The 18,454-nt window shown below is 42.6% G+C and overlaps 2 protein-coding genes across 2 annotated transcripts in view; one reads left to right on the top strand and one right to left on the bottom strand.

Moving 5' to 3' along the window:
- Positions 1-4,397: 4,397 nt before the first annotated feature.
- On the bottom strand, positions 4,398-11,795 carry spinb (spindlin b). Its single transcript, XM_031571086.2, has 5 exons — positions 11,579-11,795; positions 9,459-9,504; positions 8,762-9,057; positions 8,042-8,269; positions 4,398-6,103 (listed from the first exon to the last, which is right to left on the bottom strand). The coding sequence occupies exons 2-5, from the start codon at positions 9,479-9,481 to the stop codon at positions 5,907-5,909; spliced, it is 744 nt and encodes a 247-aa protein (XP_031426946.1). The 5' UTR covers positions 9,482-9,504; positions 11,579-11,795; the 3' UTR covers positions 4,398-5,906.
- A 3,797-nt stretch (positions 11,796-15,592) lies between these two features.
- mfsd14bb (major facilitator superfamily domain containing 14Bb) overlaps positions 15,593-18,454 on the top strand; it is a 19,206-nt gene continuing 16,344 nt past the window's right edge. The window contains exons 1-2 of the mRNA XM_031571083.2: positions 15,593-15,970; positions 17,123-17,218. Of these exons, the coding sequence (XP_031426943.1) occupies positions 15,938-15,970; positions 17,123-17,218 (129 nt within the window). The 5' untranslated portion in view covers positions 15,593-15,937. The remainder of the gene's footprint in view (positions 15,971-17,122; positions 17,219-18,454) is intronic.

Below are 18,454 nucleotides of genomic sequence, written 5' to 3'. Positions count from 1 at the left end.
AATGACTAAAGGAGAACTAAAGGACAACTAAAGGAGAAACTAAATGAGAACAGGTCAACTGGCCATCTGTGTGTCCTGGGCCAGATCCTCTTTAGTTTGAACTATTTTAACTTTAACTAACTTTTCACAGATATGATTAGAATTGATGTACATTGCTGGAAGGTTTTTGAAAGCTGGATTCCATAGTTTCTTTTTAAATTCAAGACTCCATCTGTGCCTTCCCTTTCCCCGGACACGAAGGCTTTACAGTCATTGTATTGGCTTGGTAATTCCTGCATGAAAAGAGATATAAAAATGTTATAACAAAGAAAGAAACTGGAGAAAGTTGGTGGCTGTCAGACTTTTCTTATGCTAGAGGAAATACAAGACCTTTCCTCAAAAGGTCAAATGAACAGATCTAAACTTCTACAGTATCTCTAGCTACAAAACTGAAGCCATGAGACCACAAAATCTGCATGATTGCCAGTGTTAGCTTGCTTTTTTTTTTAAATACCTGCCTGATAAAAAAATGTCCCGCCATTAAACTAGGAGTAGTGATCTGGCACTCTCCCTGGAGATAGTTCTGCATTCATTCCAGACTTATAACCGACCCTTTCAGTAACATCACCCTTCTACCCAGCAAGAAAGAGGCAACTGTGCAGCAAGCACACTGAGGCACACACATAAACAACATACACAAAGATGGCTTCAGTGCAACTGCCACCATGGGATATGTGGTCTAGAGTGCTCTGCTGGGTGGAGGCAGTTTTCTCAGGGCAGTCCAGCATCTGCAGGGCAGGTATGAAGGACAGAAAGAAAGACTCATTTCCCCTGACTGGCTAGAACTTCCTTTTTAGAACTTTCAGATAAAAACATTCTAATGGATTAACACCTTCAGATAAAGTTACATCAGTAATCCTTTCCACTGAAATTAAAGCAATCTGAGGTTTCAAAGGGATTTGGCGCATTTTGTGGGTTTCTTTTTTCAAAACTGTTGTACTTATTGTCCCCATTTCAACTGCAAAGTGCATGTCTGTAGGCATTGGAATACAGAGTGTGTTGCAGATGTTTAAAAGCTATATATGACATGTCATGCTATACTAATTAACTTGCTGTTAGTTGAGGAGGCAGAAGAAAAAACTACATTAGTGCACAGCTGAACAGCCATTCACTCAAAAAAGATGGATGCATAAACACACATCTCAATAGAATGTACATGTAGCAGTCTTTCCTCAAGTAACAATGAGGACATTTACCAAGAAGCAGTAACAATTCCATCAGTCATCAAACTCACCACATTGTGTCTCTCCTCCACACTCCTCAAGCCACCCAGTCACAGATGAATCATGCCTGGCCTGGTGTTCTCCTCACACACACCTCACAGCAAGAGCCAGTGAATGTATTCCAGCCCAACCCTGGAGCTGCTGCGCATCGCAAACTTATCGTTGTCTAACTTTATAGCCCCTGACCTTTTTTTTGTGAGTAGATCTGCATTCCTCACCAATGTTCTGGTGGTAGTGTTAAAGTTCTGTCACCGTGGAAACTTAAAGCAGGGCTGCATGTTCTAGAACGGTAAACAGCAGCTAGCGGAAGCTCGGAACACACCGCTGTGGTGACCTGCTTTGCCGGGATATTCTACTCAGTGTTTCCTCTGTGTCAGGCGGCGTCCCCCACTCCTCCTTCCCAGCGGCAGGTTACTGAATGCTGGGTTGTGTCTGCCTCCAAATATGAGCAGGAAGTTCAGGAGGACCTGCTTACCCTGCCCTAGCCCCTTATAATAAAGCTGCCCTTTAAACGTGCTTAAATCAATACAACAACTTGTGCTTTGCCTAGGGCTTTTAGGAACCTTTGATTTGACATTTTAGGATAATTCCACTCAAATAGATATTCAACATACTAAGAGATATTCATGATTAATGTATATTCATGATTAAATGTATATTGCTTCAAGACAAAAAAAAAAGGAATATTGGGATGAGGACTGCATAGCAGACTCATTTTGGTCATCCTGACTGCACCACCTAAAATTGGCAACAGGCTTTCCTTGAATTGACATTCATTTAAAGCTGATTTCTCAGTGTGTCAGTCAGTCTGTGTCGCAACCGATGTCTCCTGTAGGAATCTACCGCACAGAGAGAGACCACAGCACACTGTACGAGCTGATGTTTAAGGAAGACGGACCAGAGGACTTCAGGAGACTGGTGTTCTTCCGGCCATTTGCCCCCCTTGATCGGGCAGGGGGGTGTCTAACCTGCGGTTTGGAGCATGATCAGCAACATTTTAGTGCTTCTAAATCATAGTCCACTGAAATGTCAGTTGGAAATATTTAAACTGAATATTTAAACCTTAGTTGTCTATGCCTTTGAAAGGGCTTGTAGACAGAATACAATTAAAACTTCAACAAAATACAGTCAATAGTTTAGACACGCCTCATTCAACATTTTTTTCTTTACTTTATTGTTATAGCTGATATCAAATCTGTTGCCTTTGTGCGTCATCATGCATCATCCGTTGGCGCTGATTGGCAGCCACGCTTCTGTCAGTCTGCCCCAGGGCAGCTGTGGCTACTGAGGTAGCTTACCACCACCGGTATGACTGTGTGTGTATGACTACTGGACTCTGTAAAGCGACTTCGGGTATATAGAGAAGCGCTATATAAAATTGAATTGATTGATTGATTGATCATCACGACCGTAAAGTTAATGTGAAAAACAACCTACTGGAGATGAGGTATGAGACTTCCCAGTCAAGCACACTGAACCAAGAAAGGTCATTCTCCCACCCCTTCTGTGTTAAAGTAACACCATGCAACAATTTGACACTTTTTGAGGTCTTTTTCTTAGTTTTGGTACCATCCTCAAACTCATTTTGATAGCATATGGTCACGTGAAGGACAGATAAACACCTGTGTCTTTCCCACTAGCCATCCAGGATATGCCCTATGTAGTTCTGTATAACGGGCTGGAATACCCTGCAAAAATGGAAGAAAAGCTTTCATAGCATGACATTGCCAGCTATACTGCCAAAAGACACCAGTTAGAGTGTTGCGAAGCTTCCATCAGTGTCAACTGGGCTGTTGGCGCAAGCCTTTGGAACAGAACTCCTTACCTTATTGCTGCTTTAAAGTACTAATAAATATACATAAAGACTAAATAAGTGTCAGGCCAAAGGTTGGGGATGTGTCACTGTTCCTATTGGTCAAATCCCACTAACATAAGCAAATTAAAACAGACATGCATGCTACAAGGTACACACCATATAAAGTATTTCAAATCAGCAAGTAGGCATTGGGGCATTTTGAAAGAGAAAATGTTTAAAAACAAAAAAGACTTGCACACAATAGGTGTTGTGGAGGGAACATTTTTGGTTCAGACATGTTGAACTATTTCAGATTTCTAATCTAACCAAAAAAGCTCTGAATAACCTGTAGGTGTACACAGCACAGAAGCAGGGATTAACCAACATAAATAAAGGTGGCGTTAGCACAGGTTAGCACATACTAAAGGTGGCGTTAGCACAGGTTAGGACATACAGTACTAAAGGTGGCGTTAGCACAGGTTAGGACATACTAAAGGTGGCGTTAGCACAGGTTAGGACATACTAAAGGTGGCGTTAGCACAGGTTAGCACATACTAAAGGTGGCGTTAGCACATACTAAAGGTGGCGTTAGCACAGGTTTGGACATACAGCACTAAAGGTGGCGTTAGCACAGGTTTGGACATACAGCACTAAAGGTGGCGTTAGCACAGGTTAGGACATACTAAAGGTGGCGTTAGCACAGGTTAGGACATACTAAAGGTGGCGTTAGCACAGGTTAGCACATACTAAAGGTGGCGCTAGCACAGGTTAGCACATACTAAGGGTGGCGTTAGCACAGGTTAGCACATACTAAAGGTGGCGTTAGCACAGGTTAGCACATACTAAAGGTGGCGTTAGCACAGGTTAGCACATACAATTAGAGGACTAGCTATTCCTCTCAACCAAGGGGTGCATTACTGTAGGATTTACCTACATGACCTTTAACTGGAACTGGCCATTGCAGGACCTTTACAAGAATTTTTTTCCCACTTCATCCCTTATCTGATGTCTTACCTTTACCTTTAGTAGCCGTACAAGTACATTGTGTCAAGGTTCTTTACAGAGCCGAGTTTGAAACGGTTGACTAACATATTTTCCTTCCACAGTGTGAGGTTAGATAAAAGTTTTTTTTATCGAAGTTGAGCTTCAGAGTTGGAATGTCATTGACATGCCCAAATCACTAAGACACACCCTCAGTTTTGCTATATATTCCATATAACTACACAAAATCTCACTGAAGTCTTCGACCGACACAAACTAGAGCCAAACATTCTCTCTCCACAGATCTTAGGTCAGTTTCAGTTGCATTAGCAAACAGAGCATTCAGAGTTGCGCAAGAGTTCCTTAAAAAGTGTTTATTAGAAAAATGACACACACACCTTTTAATGCAGCCTATGTGTTTGCATGTGTTCCAGTCATAGTAATACAACGATAAACATCAGCTGACAATTGAAACAACTCGAGACAAAGAATGTTCTAGAATGTTCATAGCCACAAACTGAAGTGTGTTCATAGCCACAAACTGAAGTGTGTTCATAGCCACAAACTGTATAGGGCTACAGTTCACTCATGACTGCATATGATGACACAGAATGTATACACCTTTTACAACAGGCACACAGGAAAGCCTACTATGAAGAGCTTTCTGATAGACATTCTCACACACACACACACACACACACACACACACACGACACGTTTTGTCCCCATAGAGAGTTCTATATTAATCCAGGATGCACAAGCTTGTTCTGTCTTTGAAGTAAATCCAATTTCCAGAAACAAGCATTAACATCCGATTAAGGGCACTTATGTTCACGTGGGTAACTGGAGTCGTGATGCCCTCTTCCAACCACACATTCCTCCTTAGGGTTTGTCAAAGCAAAATAGCACATGAGGGACCTTTACAACACCAACCTCCACTGATCTGATATTAGTGATTCACATGAGCCACAAGAATTATAAGTTGTAATTACTTGGTGTTCCTACCTTGTTGGAACACAACCTGCAGCCACATTGGCCATCAGTATACAAGGGACACCCCCTCATTTAAAAGTTCATCTATGAGGGCCGAACTAAGAATTCTTAAAGGCACATTTTGTCTACAAGTAATGCTGGTGGAAGATAGGTGCTCTGAAGTGCACTTGAAATCTACCACTCAATATTACACAGTAAAAATGACGACACACTGGCCTCCGTACATGTACAGTAGAGGCCAGATAACATGAAAAGTAAGCATACTAAAGATAATGCTGAAAATAATCAAAAACAGGCGGTACTGCTGAAGCCAAAAAGAGAGGAGGACATCAGCTACTGAGAACACTGCCAAACTGATTGATACAACCCATAGAAAATGCACTGCTGTGTTCAGTATTTTTAAAGACATCTGATATGGATGAATCATCGCCAATTTACTGATAACAAAGAGAACGTACATGTAATGTAGATACTCACTTTGGTACACAAAACGAACAAAAAGACATGAAGAACCTCACTGGAAATCCCCCAAAACTTTCCCAAGGAGAAGCAGGCTATAAAAAGAAAAGAAAAAAAACTACACGTCATGTCTAAAGATGAGGTATTCAAAGGTCCACAACTCAAAGAGGGTTCAAATCAACATCCAGTGTTCTGACAGGAGAAGGCCGGACGTTAGGATGAGGAGGTGGACGAGTTTACAACCACTTGGCAGCAAAAGTAGCCAAGAGCTGAAGAAGAAGATAGATCACAGATTATCAGTCCACAAAAGGAAAAAATAAATCTAGTGGAAGGAGAAGTGAATCAATCATTCATGGGTTAGCCATAGGGTACAACCTTTCTTTGTCTAAATGAAAAAAAAAAGGGCTGTGTTTTGTCTAAGCCTTGATGAGGTCGTAGACGTAGATGTGGAAGTCATCTTCAAACTTGATGAAGTACACCGAGGGCTTGGCCTCCACCTGCTGTATGACCAGGCCGATCCTCTTGCCCCCGTCCTCCCGGCTGTACTCCACGTGTTTGCCCACCAGGCTGTCCACCACCTCGCCTGGCTCTGGCTCCTCTGGGGACGTCTCGTCTGTGGGTCGACACAACACAGCGCAGGGCTCACTTTCAGCCACAAGAGGGCAGCACTCACAACAACCTCACTCAGCAACGCAATTTGTCCCCCTACTATACACAAGTATAAATGATACATCCCTGGACAGCTTCTCAGTAAATATCAACCTTCATTAATTCATTCATTCAGTCAGGAATTGTGTGTGAATGACGCTGTCCAGTGCAGATAGGAGAGAGGGAGGTCATGAGGGAAAGCAATTTTTTTTCTAAACTTTTGCCAGACATGTAACAAAATACCAAAGATTGACAAAATAATAGCCTATTCTCAGCAGGAAATGCTAAGTTGTTTGTCAGACAAACAATCAAGATGTTGTCATAAGGTATCAAAGTGCAATCTTTTAAAGCGAGACAGTACCAGCTTTGCATACTGTTCTGCAGTGTTTCCCCCCATTCTTCTTGGTAGAATAGAACATCTAGGTTGATGGGGTAGTGGTCCAGGAATGCAGCACCACAGATTCTCAGTAGAATCTGATCGGGGCTTTGACTGAGCCATTCTAGAATATTCACTTGACTGTTCTTTAGCCTTCTGCCTTGGATAATTGTCCTACCTGGATGGCGTTTGTTTCTTGAGGCATTGGCAGTCTTACATTTACGTTTCATGCAGCACTTTGAGGATTGGCCAAAAAGCTCTTTTTTGGTCTCTTATGACCATAAAAAAAAACAATGTCTATACATGCTTTAATGTGGATCTTCTAAAACAGCTTCTTTTGGCTACCCTTCAAGACTCCAGCTTTATTGATAGCTCTTGACATTGTGGACTCAATTGCAATTCAAATCCACTGATTTGGGGTGGGGTGGGGGGTGTGTGTGTGTGTGTGTGTGTGTGTGTGTGTGTGTGGACTGTGGTGGCCCCCCTCAGTTATTATTATGCTTGGTGTGGGCGTGGGGGGACACACACAACCTGTGTGAAGCAAGTTCAACTTTCTTCTTACGGATCCCATAGTGCTCAAATGGAAGCATCAACGCACTTGGATATTCTACACTTGGATAGAGTCTTTTTCTCACATAGCCATTTTAATCTCTTTGTCTCTTTGATCGTCATGTCCTCTGTTATTTCACAACCTGTCTGATGACCCCTAGACACGTACGTGTGTGTGTGTGTGTGTGTGTGTGTGAGATTTTCACTGATGACCCCTAGACAAAGTGATGTTTATATCCAGAAGGAGATCTCTACTTTAAATACTTGTTAGTAGTTCTTCATTATTAACGTATATTGCCTTTGGAAATGAACTTCCCTTTACATGTTCACAATAAAAATACTAATTGGGAAAATATGTGTACGTATCTTTTGTAATTGTGAAAATGGTGCACATCTTCCCTGACTGGTACTGGTTTATGCCTGTCTAGGATGCACAGGATCACAGCCTTACAGCAAATTAACTTTATTGTCAGGGAGTCTGATCCCGTTTAAGATGGGTTAGGGTTAGGGTATTGTCAGGGAGTCTGATCCAGTTTAAAATGGGTTAGGGTTAGGGTATTGTCAGGGAGTCTGATCCAGTTTAAGACGGGTTAGAGTTAGGGTATTGTCAGGGAGTCTGATCCAGTTTAAGATGGGTTAGGGTTAGGGTATTGTCAGGGAGTCTGATCCAGTTTAAGACGGGTTCATCGAGCCCTACACACCTGGAAGAAACCTGAGGTTTAAGACGGGTTCATCAAGCCCTACGCACCTGGAAGAAACCTGAGGTTTAAGACGGGTTCATCAAGCCCTACACACCTGGAAGAAACCTGAGGTTTAAGACGGGTTCATCAAGCCCTACACACCTGGAAGAAACCTGAGGTTTAAGACGGGTTCATCAAGCCCTACGCACCTGGAAGAAACCTGAGGTTTAAGACGGGTTCATCAAGCCCTACACACATATGCGCACGCACACACACACACACACACACACACACACACCTGGAAGAAACCTGAGGTCCCCTGACTTGAGGTCATCCAAGAGCTGGTACATGTAGAGCACAGGGTCCTTCTCGTAAGTGATGAAGAACCAGGGGGTCATGATGGGCGCTCGGGCCAGCACCATCCCCCTCCACTCGTCTTTGGAGCCTTCGTCACTCTCGAACTTGTGCTGCACCGCCCGGCCCAGCATGGACATCGCCTGCTTGCCGTCCACCGCCCGATACGAGTCTGCAACACATCAGGGAGCATGGAGCTGCAGACTGGCACTGAAGCACATGTGACATATTAACCAATAGACGGAGGCACTGAAGTCACATGTGACATATTAACCAATAGACGGAGGCACTGAAGTCACATGTGACATATTAACCAATAGACGGAGGCACTGAAGCACATGTGACATATTAACCAATAGATGGAGGCACTGAAGCACATGTGACATATTAACCAATAGATGGAGGCACTGAAGCACATGTGACATATTAACCAATAGATGGAGGCACAGACTGAAGCACATGTGACATATTAACCAATAGATGGAGGATCTTCAACAGGTAAGGAGTAGATCTTGAGATTGGTTGACCACACAAACTCAGGTAGTCTCGCACACTGATATAAGTCCACCCATCTGATGAAAACGATATTTTGCATTCAAGCATAAACAAACTGCCATCTACTGCTATTTAACCAGTATTTACAGATGTGTTGAGTGATACTTACCAATGCGGTTTGATACTATCTCCAGCTTCTGCACACGGCCATCTTTCAGAAGCTCGATGCCATAGACGCAGTCTACAGTCTCATACTTGACCAGGTAGAGGGAAGGAAGGATGGTGACCTGGTCCAGCACGATGCCTTTCCAGCGGGAGATCTTCCCAGGGGCATCCCTCCAGCCATGTTGGATCTGGCAGCCGACCAAGCTCTTCAGGGGGTCAACAACCGCACGTGGCCGGCTGGGGGCCAAGCTCTTCACGGGGTCAACAACCGCACGTGGCCGGCTGGGACCCTCGTGATGCCTAAAGAATAGCCATTCATTAATTTATACAATTATACTTTTGTCTTCAGCCTGTTGCATTTCAAGCTGGAATATTAGAATAATAACCGACTCTCAACTGTGACGGATAAGCAGTCCTGAATCTTCCCAGTAGTATTTGTCATTCATCACATAAATGAAAGTTCCACACAAATGTCTAAGCGGCAGCGGCAGCGGCACGCGACCACAACGGGGTCTGAACGCCCACGGGGACCCGGGTTCGAATCCGACTGCATTGTCAATCTCAAAGGCTGCCTCAGTATACTTGAACACCAAACTCAGGTGGTTGTACGTTATCCTCAAGTCTGACAACTACTTCCCAACAATGATGTGCAGAGAGTCTTTTGGATGCATTACCCCAAGATAGAAATGATTCAGACTTACTTGAAGGAGTTCTTGCGCTTCATAATGGCTGGGGCAACACCATGTCCTGCAATTGCAAATTCTGTGTAAGACATCTGCAAACACTACATCTGCAAACACTACATCTGCAAACACTACATCTGCACACATTACAGTCTGCACGTCTGACACCTAACGTTAAAAACTCAATTTGCTTAGTTTCTACGAGGTGTTTTCCTGGCTTCTACCAGGAATCCTAAACCATCCTAAAAACCACTACAAACAGACAAAGCCACAAGCTACAGGTGGATTGGCAGCATTCTCAGATAAGGGGGAAAAAGGCCCCCTTATGACGTAACGGCGGTGACGGGCTCACCATGGCAACCATTCCTAACTGACTTGTGCCGTACCTCTAAATATAATACTAGAAGCCTCAATGCTTCTTCAACGGATTCAACCTACGACATGTCCTCAATGCTTCTTCAACGGATTCAACCTACGACATGTCCTCAATGCTTCTTCAACGGATTCAACCTACGACATGTCCTCTGGACCCCCATTAACCCACCCTTCTCCAGTCCTCTTGCCTTCAAGTTCACCTGCCATCACACATGCTTCCCTCAGTTCTGGAAACGTTCCTACATCATTCAAACAGGCCCAGGTTACTCTTTTTCTTAAGAAAGTTTAACCCATCTGACATGAACAATAACAGACCGGCCTTGCCTCCTCCCTTTTTGTCTTTCTTGAAAAGGCGGTCTTCAAGCAAGTTTCTGATTTCCTGTCTCAGAATAATTTGCTAGACGCTTTAAGCAGTCTGAATTTAAGAGTGGTCATTCTACCGAAACTGCTCTTTTCTCTGTGACTGAAGCATTGAGAGTAGCACAAGCCTCTGCTTCAGTCATCAGTTCTGATTTTGTGTCTAGACTTGTCAGCAGCCTTTGATGAGGCAAACCATGACAACCTCCTCTCTTCTCTCACGGTCCCAACTGGGAATTTGGGGGAAAGCACACAGTTGGTTTGAATTGTACCTCAGTGGACGTCCATTCAGTGTTTTTCTTGGCAGGGAAGGGAAATGATAGGCACCCCAAGTATGAACTGACATGGCTGTCCACATGTGATTGGATCACCCAGGACGCAGGTAAACTCCAGGTGTGAAAAGCCTATGTGACTCACATGAGTGGGGACTGGGGAGGTGGGCCGCCCATTTCATGACATGGATTTGTATCCGAATGGTCAAAGATACATCAGCATCAGCCTTGCAAGGACCAGTATTATTGTAAACAGTAGATGGCGTGTTCAGCCCATTTTCAACCCATAAAAGGCAGATTTGTATAAAAATGAGAATTTTGTCAATATTAACACCAGCATTGATGTGTTGTATCACAGTTCAGTCATATAATTTGGTTCACAGTTTAAAAAAAAAAAAAAACATATTTTAGGGTTGACTTAAGGTTTGAGGGAGAAGACAGCAATCTAGCAACACATTACTTTTAAGATACAAGCATAATCCCTGAAAAGACAAGCTAACAAAATACAAACTCTGAGGATATAAAACATGTATCATACGTACACTATGAACTAATATATAATATATATGACATTTTAAAACAATTTCACCAACATCAGCAAGGTAGCTGGTTAGTTCTGCTTGAATGCACACTCACATTGTTGTGATCTCAGAGGTGCGTTAAAGTAACTATCGTCAAACCTATGGCCAAATTAGGTCAATTCAATCTATGGAAAACAATTGCGCCCCACCAATGCACTGAACATTTAGAGTTGAGTATCTCCCCATTCAGTTTAAATGACTTGCAGAAAATCTCTTCACAGAAATATTTGCTTGTATCGAGTGATAGCATGGGAAAAAAATGCTGCAAAAGTCCCTTGTCGACTCTTTGTCTACTGATAGGTATGTGAAAGGAAATATCTAGCTAATGTGCAATCACCACAACAACGAACTCGGATAGCTCAATATCACATTGTAGGATTTAGGAGAGTTGCATACTAACTCACAGTATAATTAATTCATATGCCAGTAGGTGTGATCAAATGGCAAAGTAAGGGCATGGCGCTACAACCGCCATTCCTTTTCCTCTTGCAACTCTACAAAAGACAAATTGGCTTATATGGTTGCGACCGCCATGCGTGAAGCAGTTCCTTACCAGGCTGGTTAGTGGTTCGGAGGGCTAAGTTTTAAACGAGGCTCCGGGAATTTCCAAGAGACGGAGGTGGAAAATATCCCAACCCTGGGAAACTGCAACCAACAGCTAGTTAATAGTTTGGTAGCCAGCTAGATAGCTAGCTATCCTGACTAGCGGTAGCTGGGAAGACACACTTTGGTGCGCATGCGCAGCAGACAAACGAACCGCCTGTCCCAGCCCCCTGACTATTTGGCCTTTTTTTTTAATCAATATCACAATTGGTCCGATGATTTAAGGAATCTACGCGAGTTGGAGTAATAACTGTTTAAGGGCATATACATTCAGCCTAATTTCATATAACGTTTTAACCGCAACTGACAGCAAGCAACCGGATCCACAGATTCGGTTTAAAGCATCTTGTAGGCCTATGCATCAACTTTCCATATTGGTTTCTAGGTTTAGTCCGATAGTAGTGTGTGATATTCGCTATTTTTCCTTTAAATTATCCACTACAATTTTGTGCCAATAGCATTACAGACCATAATAAAATTATCAATAGACCATCAAGAAATACCTCTATCAGGAGTCAGCTGGACCAACCAGCTTGATGCTACCTTTTCCATGCTGAGCTCACATGGAAAGCACATATAATTGCTTCTGTATACGAAATATAAATCTAAAAAAGTATAATTAAAAATATAAATATATAAAAATATATCAACTGTCCAAGGTGAAGAGTGACAGCCAGGGGGCAGCAGGAAGTGATGTCAACACTGCTGACAGGCCACCAAACCCTGCTGTGAGCATGGACTACATGTTGTCTGTAAGAGAACAACTGCACAGATGGGTGTTCCATAGGCAAGGGCAAAAGACAAGAAAAAAAAGACAACTGCTGCCTATCTTTCCAGAGTGCCTGTAGGAAGCCACATGCTTATGGAGCAATCCATTGTCAGCCAAGAACCCAGCCCAGGGCAGGGGAGGGCAATGGAATCCCCCATCTGCCCCCTGTTGAGCCACTCATGGCCTCTCCGCCCTGCCCCGATTCATGTTTCAGTTTCATGTTTCAGTTTACCCTGATCTATAGTTTACATCTTGTGAAATTGTTACAGTACTGTCCAGTATTTTCATATTGGTGACTTAGACATTGAACCTAAATATAGTGCACAGAAGGTATGCTCATGAAAATAGTGGGTATTTAAACTTCAGACATATTTAATGTTTAGTCAAATTGCAGGTTGTATTGAGGTGTTTAAGATACAGTAGGCCCAGAACACATGAGGTTGTTTTTTCCACCAAATTTAAAACATGCTTTGAGAAGACAGGGATTTAAATACACAGGGATGATGATGATGACGACTACAGGTGATAAGAATGGGGCATGATGCATAAGGAATGCAAGGATGAAGACAGAAAACAAAAGCACATTGCAAAATAAACAAAACAGTGACTGTAAGGCTAAACAGCCAAGAGAACTAACATAAGGGAGACAAAGAACAGACTCTAAAAATCTTTAAAGTCGAGTGTACCGCAGGCACAACTTTATGTCTGTGTGTGTGTGTGTGTGTGTGTGTGTGTGTGTGTGTGTGTGTGTGTCTGTGTGTCTGTGTGTGTGTATGCAGGGATACACATTCATGTCCTTGAGTGTTTTTTCCAAAGAAATCTGCCGACAAGGAACCAGGTGTCCTTGAAGGAAGCAGGATCCCTGTCCAGAGCATAACTGTGGATACATACATAATGCATAAACATGCATAATCTGCATGCATCGCCATAAAGAACAACGCAGCCTGAAAAACTAAAGTAAGATCCATGAGTACATCCTCACAATATGTAATAACAGCACAATACATCACCATTACATCACAATACATCACCATTACATCACAATACATCACCATTACAAAGTTGCAGGCATTCTTAGTTGTAAGCAAAGACTTTGTGTTTGTGTTAAATCTCGTCTGAAGTGTTATGCTTGTGAGTACTCCATTCTAGAGAGCATGATAGAACTCCTAAGCATAAAGGGACCCAGCCGACAAGCTCATAGATCGTCTGCCCCCTCTGGTGTGGCCTTGGTCTTTTCATGGGGAGGTAGGTAGGGGTCAGTCAGTTTACTCTCTCCTGGAGCAGGACGGGTGGTTTGCACACTCCCTCTCCTTGGGCGATGAAAGCCAGCCTGGCCACCCTGTACCTTTCTTGTTCAACGGGGAGTATCTTCTCCTTCATGCTATCAAGGTCAGCCACTAGCTGCCACAGTAGAGGGCAGTGTAAATGCCGCCTCTGCAGTCAGTGTGGTTGAAGAGGTTACCTGGCTACATCCTCCGCAGGTCTTCCAATAGGCTTGTCTAAACAATGGCCCTCATTCTCGAACATTTTCTGAAGTTTCTTCTGAAATGTTTCTTACGGGCTTCGGAAAAACAACGTAAGCAAAAGACATCCGCCAAATTCATGCACGCTTGAAAGTGTGGTCCTACGCAGCAGAAGTTTTCTGGGCTGCGCTCCCCCGGAAGAGTTTTCTTAAATTGAAAGCGCGTTCTCGTGCTCCTGAATTTGCATACATACACGCCCTGCTAGCTCCTTATAAGGGCACGCAACCGTAGTGACGTGTGCAGTCGGAATCGACCGAATCTACACGAAAGCAACTCGTAAACGAGTCATGTCAAAGCGCCTAGCGATCACCGTCGAGTTAACGCAGATCTAACTTCAACTATATATGTCTATGACTTGAACGGTGCAGAGATGGACTGTTGCAGGATGTAGATGTGTCCATTCTATTCCACTATAGCTATATCAACGTGATTGAGTTTAGTGCTTATTTATTTATTCACTTACATTTGCAGTGTTCGTGTACATTACATTAAGTCATTTAGCAGACACTTTTGTCCAAAGCGACGTACAAGGGATAGAACAGTCAAGCTACGAGCAATAGAGACCTAGTGTAACAATAAATACTACTTTACATAAGAAATAGAAAAACGAAATAGGAAATTTCGGGTCTTTGGGTCTTCAAAAGCTTCTTAAAGGTAGAGAGGGACGCGCCTGCTCTGGTAGTGCTAGGCAGTTCGTTCCACCAACGTGGAACTACTTGAAAATTCTGGATTGCCGTACTTGCACAGACGGCAGTGCCAAACGACGCTCACTAGACGAGCGCAGCATTCCGGTGTAGTCCTTTTATTTATTTTATGACATCACGGTGCCTCGTAGAATCATGACTTTAGGCCTACATGTGAAACGTAATTGTTAATGATACTTTAATCCGAGGATCTGTAGAGTTGATGTGAACGCAATCACCAACGATTTCTCACAAATTCATTAACACGGAGAGTTTTCTTAAATGCAATTCCTCAAAAAACCACAAGATGGCCCATGGGCCATCTTGTGGTTTTTGAAGGAATCGCATTTGAGAAAACTCTGGCCGAGTTACGACTGCTATTTCGAGTTCGGAAAGTCTTCTGAAGTTCAGAGCAAATCCCAGATGAGAAAACTTTCATGAATGCCAAATGTTGTCCTAAATCCAATTCAGAAGAAATTCCTCTTAAATTCCTCTTAAATTCTTCTTAACTGCGTTCGAGAATGAGGCCCAATGCTTTTACCTGGACAGTTATTGTTTATTGACTGCCTGCTCTTGTAACGAAATTGGTAATAATTGCTTCCTTTTAGAATGAATATAATTCCGATTTATATACTTAATAAATAATAATAAATGTATTAACTTAAATCCCACTTTTACAGTATTTAAATTCCATTGAAATAACGTAGGTTGTGGCGTTAGACATTTCTGTCCATTAGATATCGCAATATGAACTGAAATACCGAGCAATAAAATGTTCTTTCAACTTCATAACGACTTATTTGTGCCATTTCCAAACTTAATGACAACAATCAATAAACAGAAGCATTTCTTGGCACACACACAATGCATTAATGACAGCTACTCGCAGCCATGGCTTCTTAACGTCGATCAGAATGACCTGTCCAATACAATTACAGGATAACATACTAGCCAATCAAACCAACTCACGGTGGGTTACCCACAACTTGGGCCTGCTTTCTGCATCTGCGCTTTAGCAGGCATTATCAGGAAGAGTTTCAGCGAGTTAAACGAAAGTCTCTAATTCAGTAAGCTGGACCGGTGCTTAAAGTTATCTTAGTCGACAGCCTCTTTCGATTGTAGCATATGGTCACGATACTGCTTTCTCGATATTATACTTGTTTTTACTAGTTGGACAGGTAAAATGGGACAAGTCGTTAGCTAGTGAGGATACTAGTCTGTTGACCCTAGCTAATTAACGTTAGCTATCGATACCTATCCTAGATTAGCTGGAATGTACAGGATGTGAAGTGATGTCCCAAGCCGGCAAAATAACTCCATGACTGGACGCTATCATGCCAGTCAAAATCATTAAAGACATAACAATGGTAAGTATATCTATTTTTTTTGTTTTACAAATGAGTTGGATAGTTGTAGCTGGGCCGTGTGAGAAGCCGGTGTGTGTTAAGCCAAGTTGACGTTACTCTCCTACGATACCTAGCTAGCCTGTCTCGCGCGTTTGCCTGTTTTCCGGTTGTGTTTATGTTGCCTCTAGCTAGGCTTTAGCATTAGCCAACTATATTCATATCTATGTAGTGCTCTGTTGTCGACCACAGCCACTACTGTGCCACTCTATAATAATGGTGTCATCTTAAATCCACGTAGAGGACATGATTGGCTAGATGCCTGACTGAATTCATTTTCGCCTGATGAAGTTGACTAGCTTATTAGCTAAACTGGAGGGCGAAATCTGTAGCTTCGAGCATAGTTTACTTCCTTGTTTTGGGACAGTTGCAAAAAAACGCTCAACCTATCAATTTGTCGTTTATAGAGTGTCGACTTGTCTGTTAACCAGCTGACTAGTTCGTTTCTTTTATCTAAGTCATGCGACTGCATTGACGGCAAGTAATGCTAGTGCAAATCGAGCCGCCTTGGGTCATAAACAAGTGTTCTGGTTTTCTTTATTTTGAGTGTGTGGTCTTTGAACCAAACCAAATATGTGGTCATTGTACTAGTAATGTTGTCACTAACAGACAACATCCCCATACATTGAACAGAAGATGTCTCAGATAATAATAATGGCAAAAATATATTTTGTGGATGGTGTCACTCCAAAGCCTGGTGACGCTTTAAAGTTCAGACTGGTGCCATAGTCATTTTTAGCCTAGATTGGAACATTTGAATCCTACAGCCCAGTTCTTCTTTTCTTTTTAAATCTGAGGATTTACAGTTGTCACTCAGAATAACATTTCTGTTAAATGCCTTAAATTGGACTCATTCTCGTGTAAAACTCCATACCCCTACCTACAACCTAAAACTCCTTTACAGATAATGCATGCTTTAAAACAAATAAGTGCAGCTTTACACTTCTGTGTGATATTAACTCTGCTGTGCTGTTAAGTTTGAGAACACCATTATCATTATTGCCATTATTCTTTGCTTACTACTGTCTAGAATACCTTCTGTTTTGGTCAATATTATGAAATGATTGACAGATCATCCCCAGCTGACGGAAAACATGTTCTTTTCTGTACCCTAAGGCAAGGACCATTGGGCGGGCGAAGGTGACCCATGCAGTAATCGTCATATTCCTGGAGTTTTTTGCCTGGGGGCTCTTGACGACACCCATGCTGACGGTGAGTGAGAATAGCACAAGATTATAATCAGCAGTTTGGGATTGATCTAGTCACTCATTATGGAGAGGAAGACTCAGGGTTTACTTGTGTACAACAGTTTTCCTGACTTTGCAGCCAGATTCTTTTGAAGTGTCTTTTTTGTCTGAAGAAAAATGCCTGATTTATATTCTGGCTCAAGTATTTAGGCTAAATCAGTCTTTACCTCCTGTGTGATCTTTAAATCCTCAACACTGCACTTCCATTTCCTCCCACGTTTCGTTCCCTGAACTGAACGTCCGAGTGTCGCGTGCCCCAAACAGCCCTTGATTCAGAGGTGAGCTCACATGGCGCTGCCCAGGGGGCGCAGGGGCGCAGCAGTAGTCGTGTTTCCAATCGGGTCAAATCTGGGCGAGGGCGTGCGTGCCAGGGCCAGGGCCAGTTGTGTCTCCATGGTTACGGCGGTGGCTCGATCGTGCCTTCTTGGGGCTTCCTCGGGGTCAGGGGCTTTTGGGCCAAGCAGGGCTAACTGGTGCTTAAGGTGGGGTTAGCCCTGGCCTACACGCTACCTTATCAGATAATACAAAATGGAGAAATTGTTGGAGCTGGTCAGCACGCGACATCAGGCCTCTGCTTAATATTTAGGCTACTAAAAATATGCAATGGTAGCTTGATCAAGTAGGTGAGGCCGAACAACCAACACGATTGTAATACTTTGGATAGGTGTCTGTTATCAGTTTGATAGGTGTCCGTTCTCAGTCGATGGGCATAAAACGCTTCGAAATGTTGAGTTGCACGACTACCAGGATACTACCAATTACAATTCATGGTTGGAAAAGTGAGCTTGGCACCGTGTTACAAGTATGAAGCAGCTATACGCTATAGAAATTAGGGGTGGGAATCTCTTGGCACCTCACGATTCGATTCCGATTCAGAGGTCAACGATTCGATTCTAAACCGATTATCGATTCTAAACCGATTATCGATTATCAATTCTAAACCGATAAAACGATTATCGATGCATCTTGATTTTTAAAACATTTGAGTTTGCTACTCAGAGTCTCAAATCACTTCCTACTTTGTGTTTGATAATTAAAGAAAATCAACAGATGAATTACCTTCTCTATTTTTTTATTAGAGAAAGTTTTTCCTTGTCACAATTATGACTTTCTATGAACAATGCAATAATCGATGCAGCTTGCATTTCAACACAAAATGAATGTGTAAAAAAAATATATATTATTATTTTATTTTTTTTAA

Source organism: Clupea harengus, chromosome 7 (genome assembly GCF_900700415.2).
Source record: "Clupea harengus chromosome 7, Ch_v2.0.2, whole genome shotgun sequence".
In the NCBI taxonomy this organism is placed as follows: domain Eukaryota; kingdom Metazoa; phylum Chordata; class Actinopteri; order Clupeiformes; family Clupeidae; genus Clupea; species Clupea harengus.
This window is presented reverse-complemented; position numbering and strand designations above follow the sequence as displayed.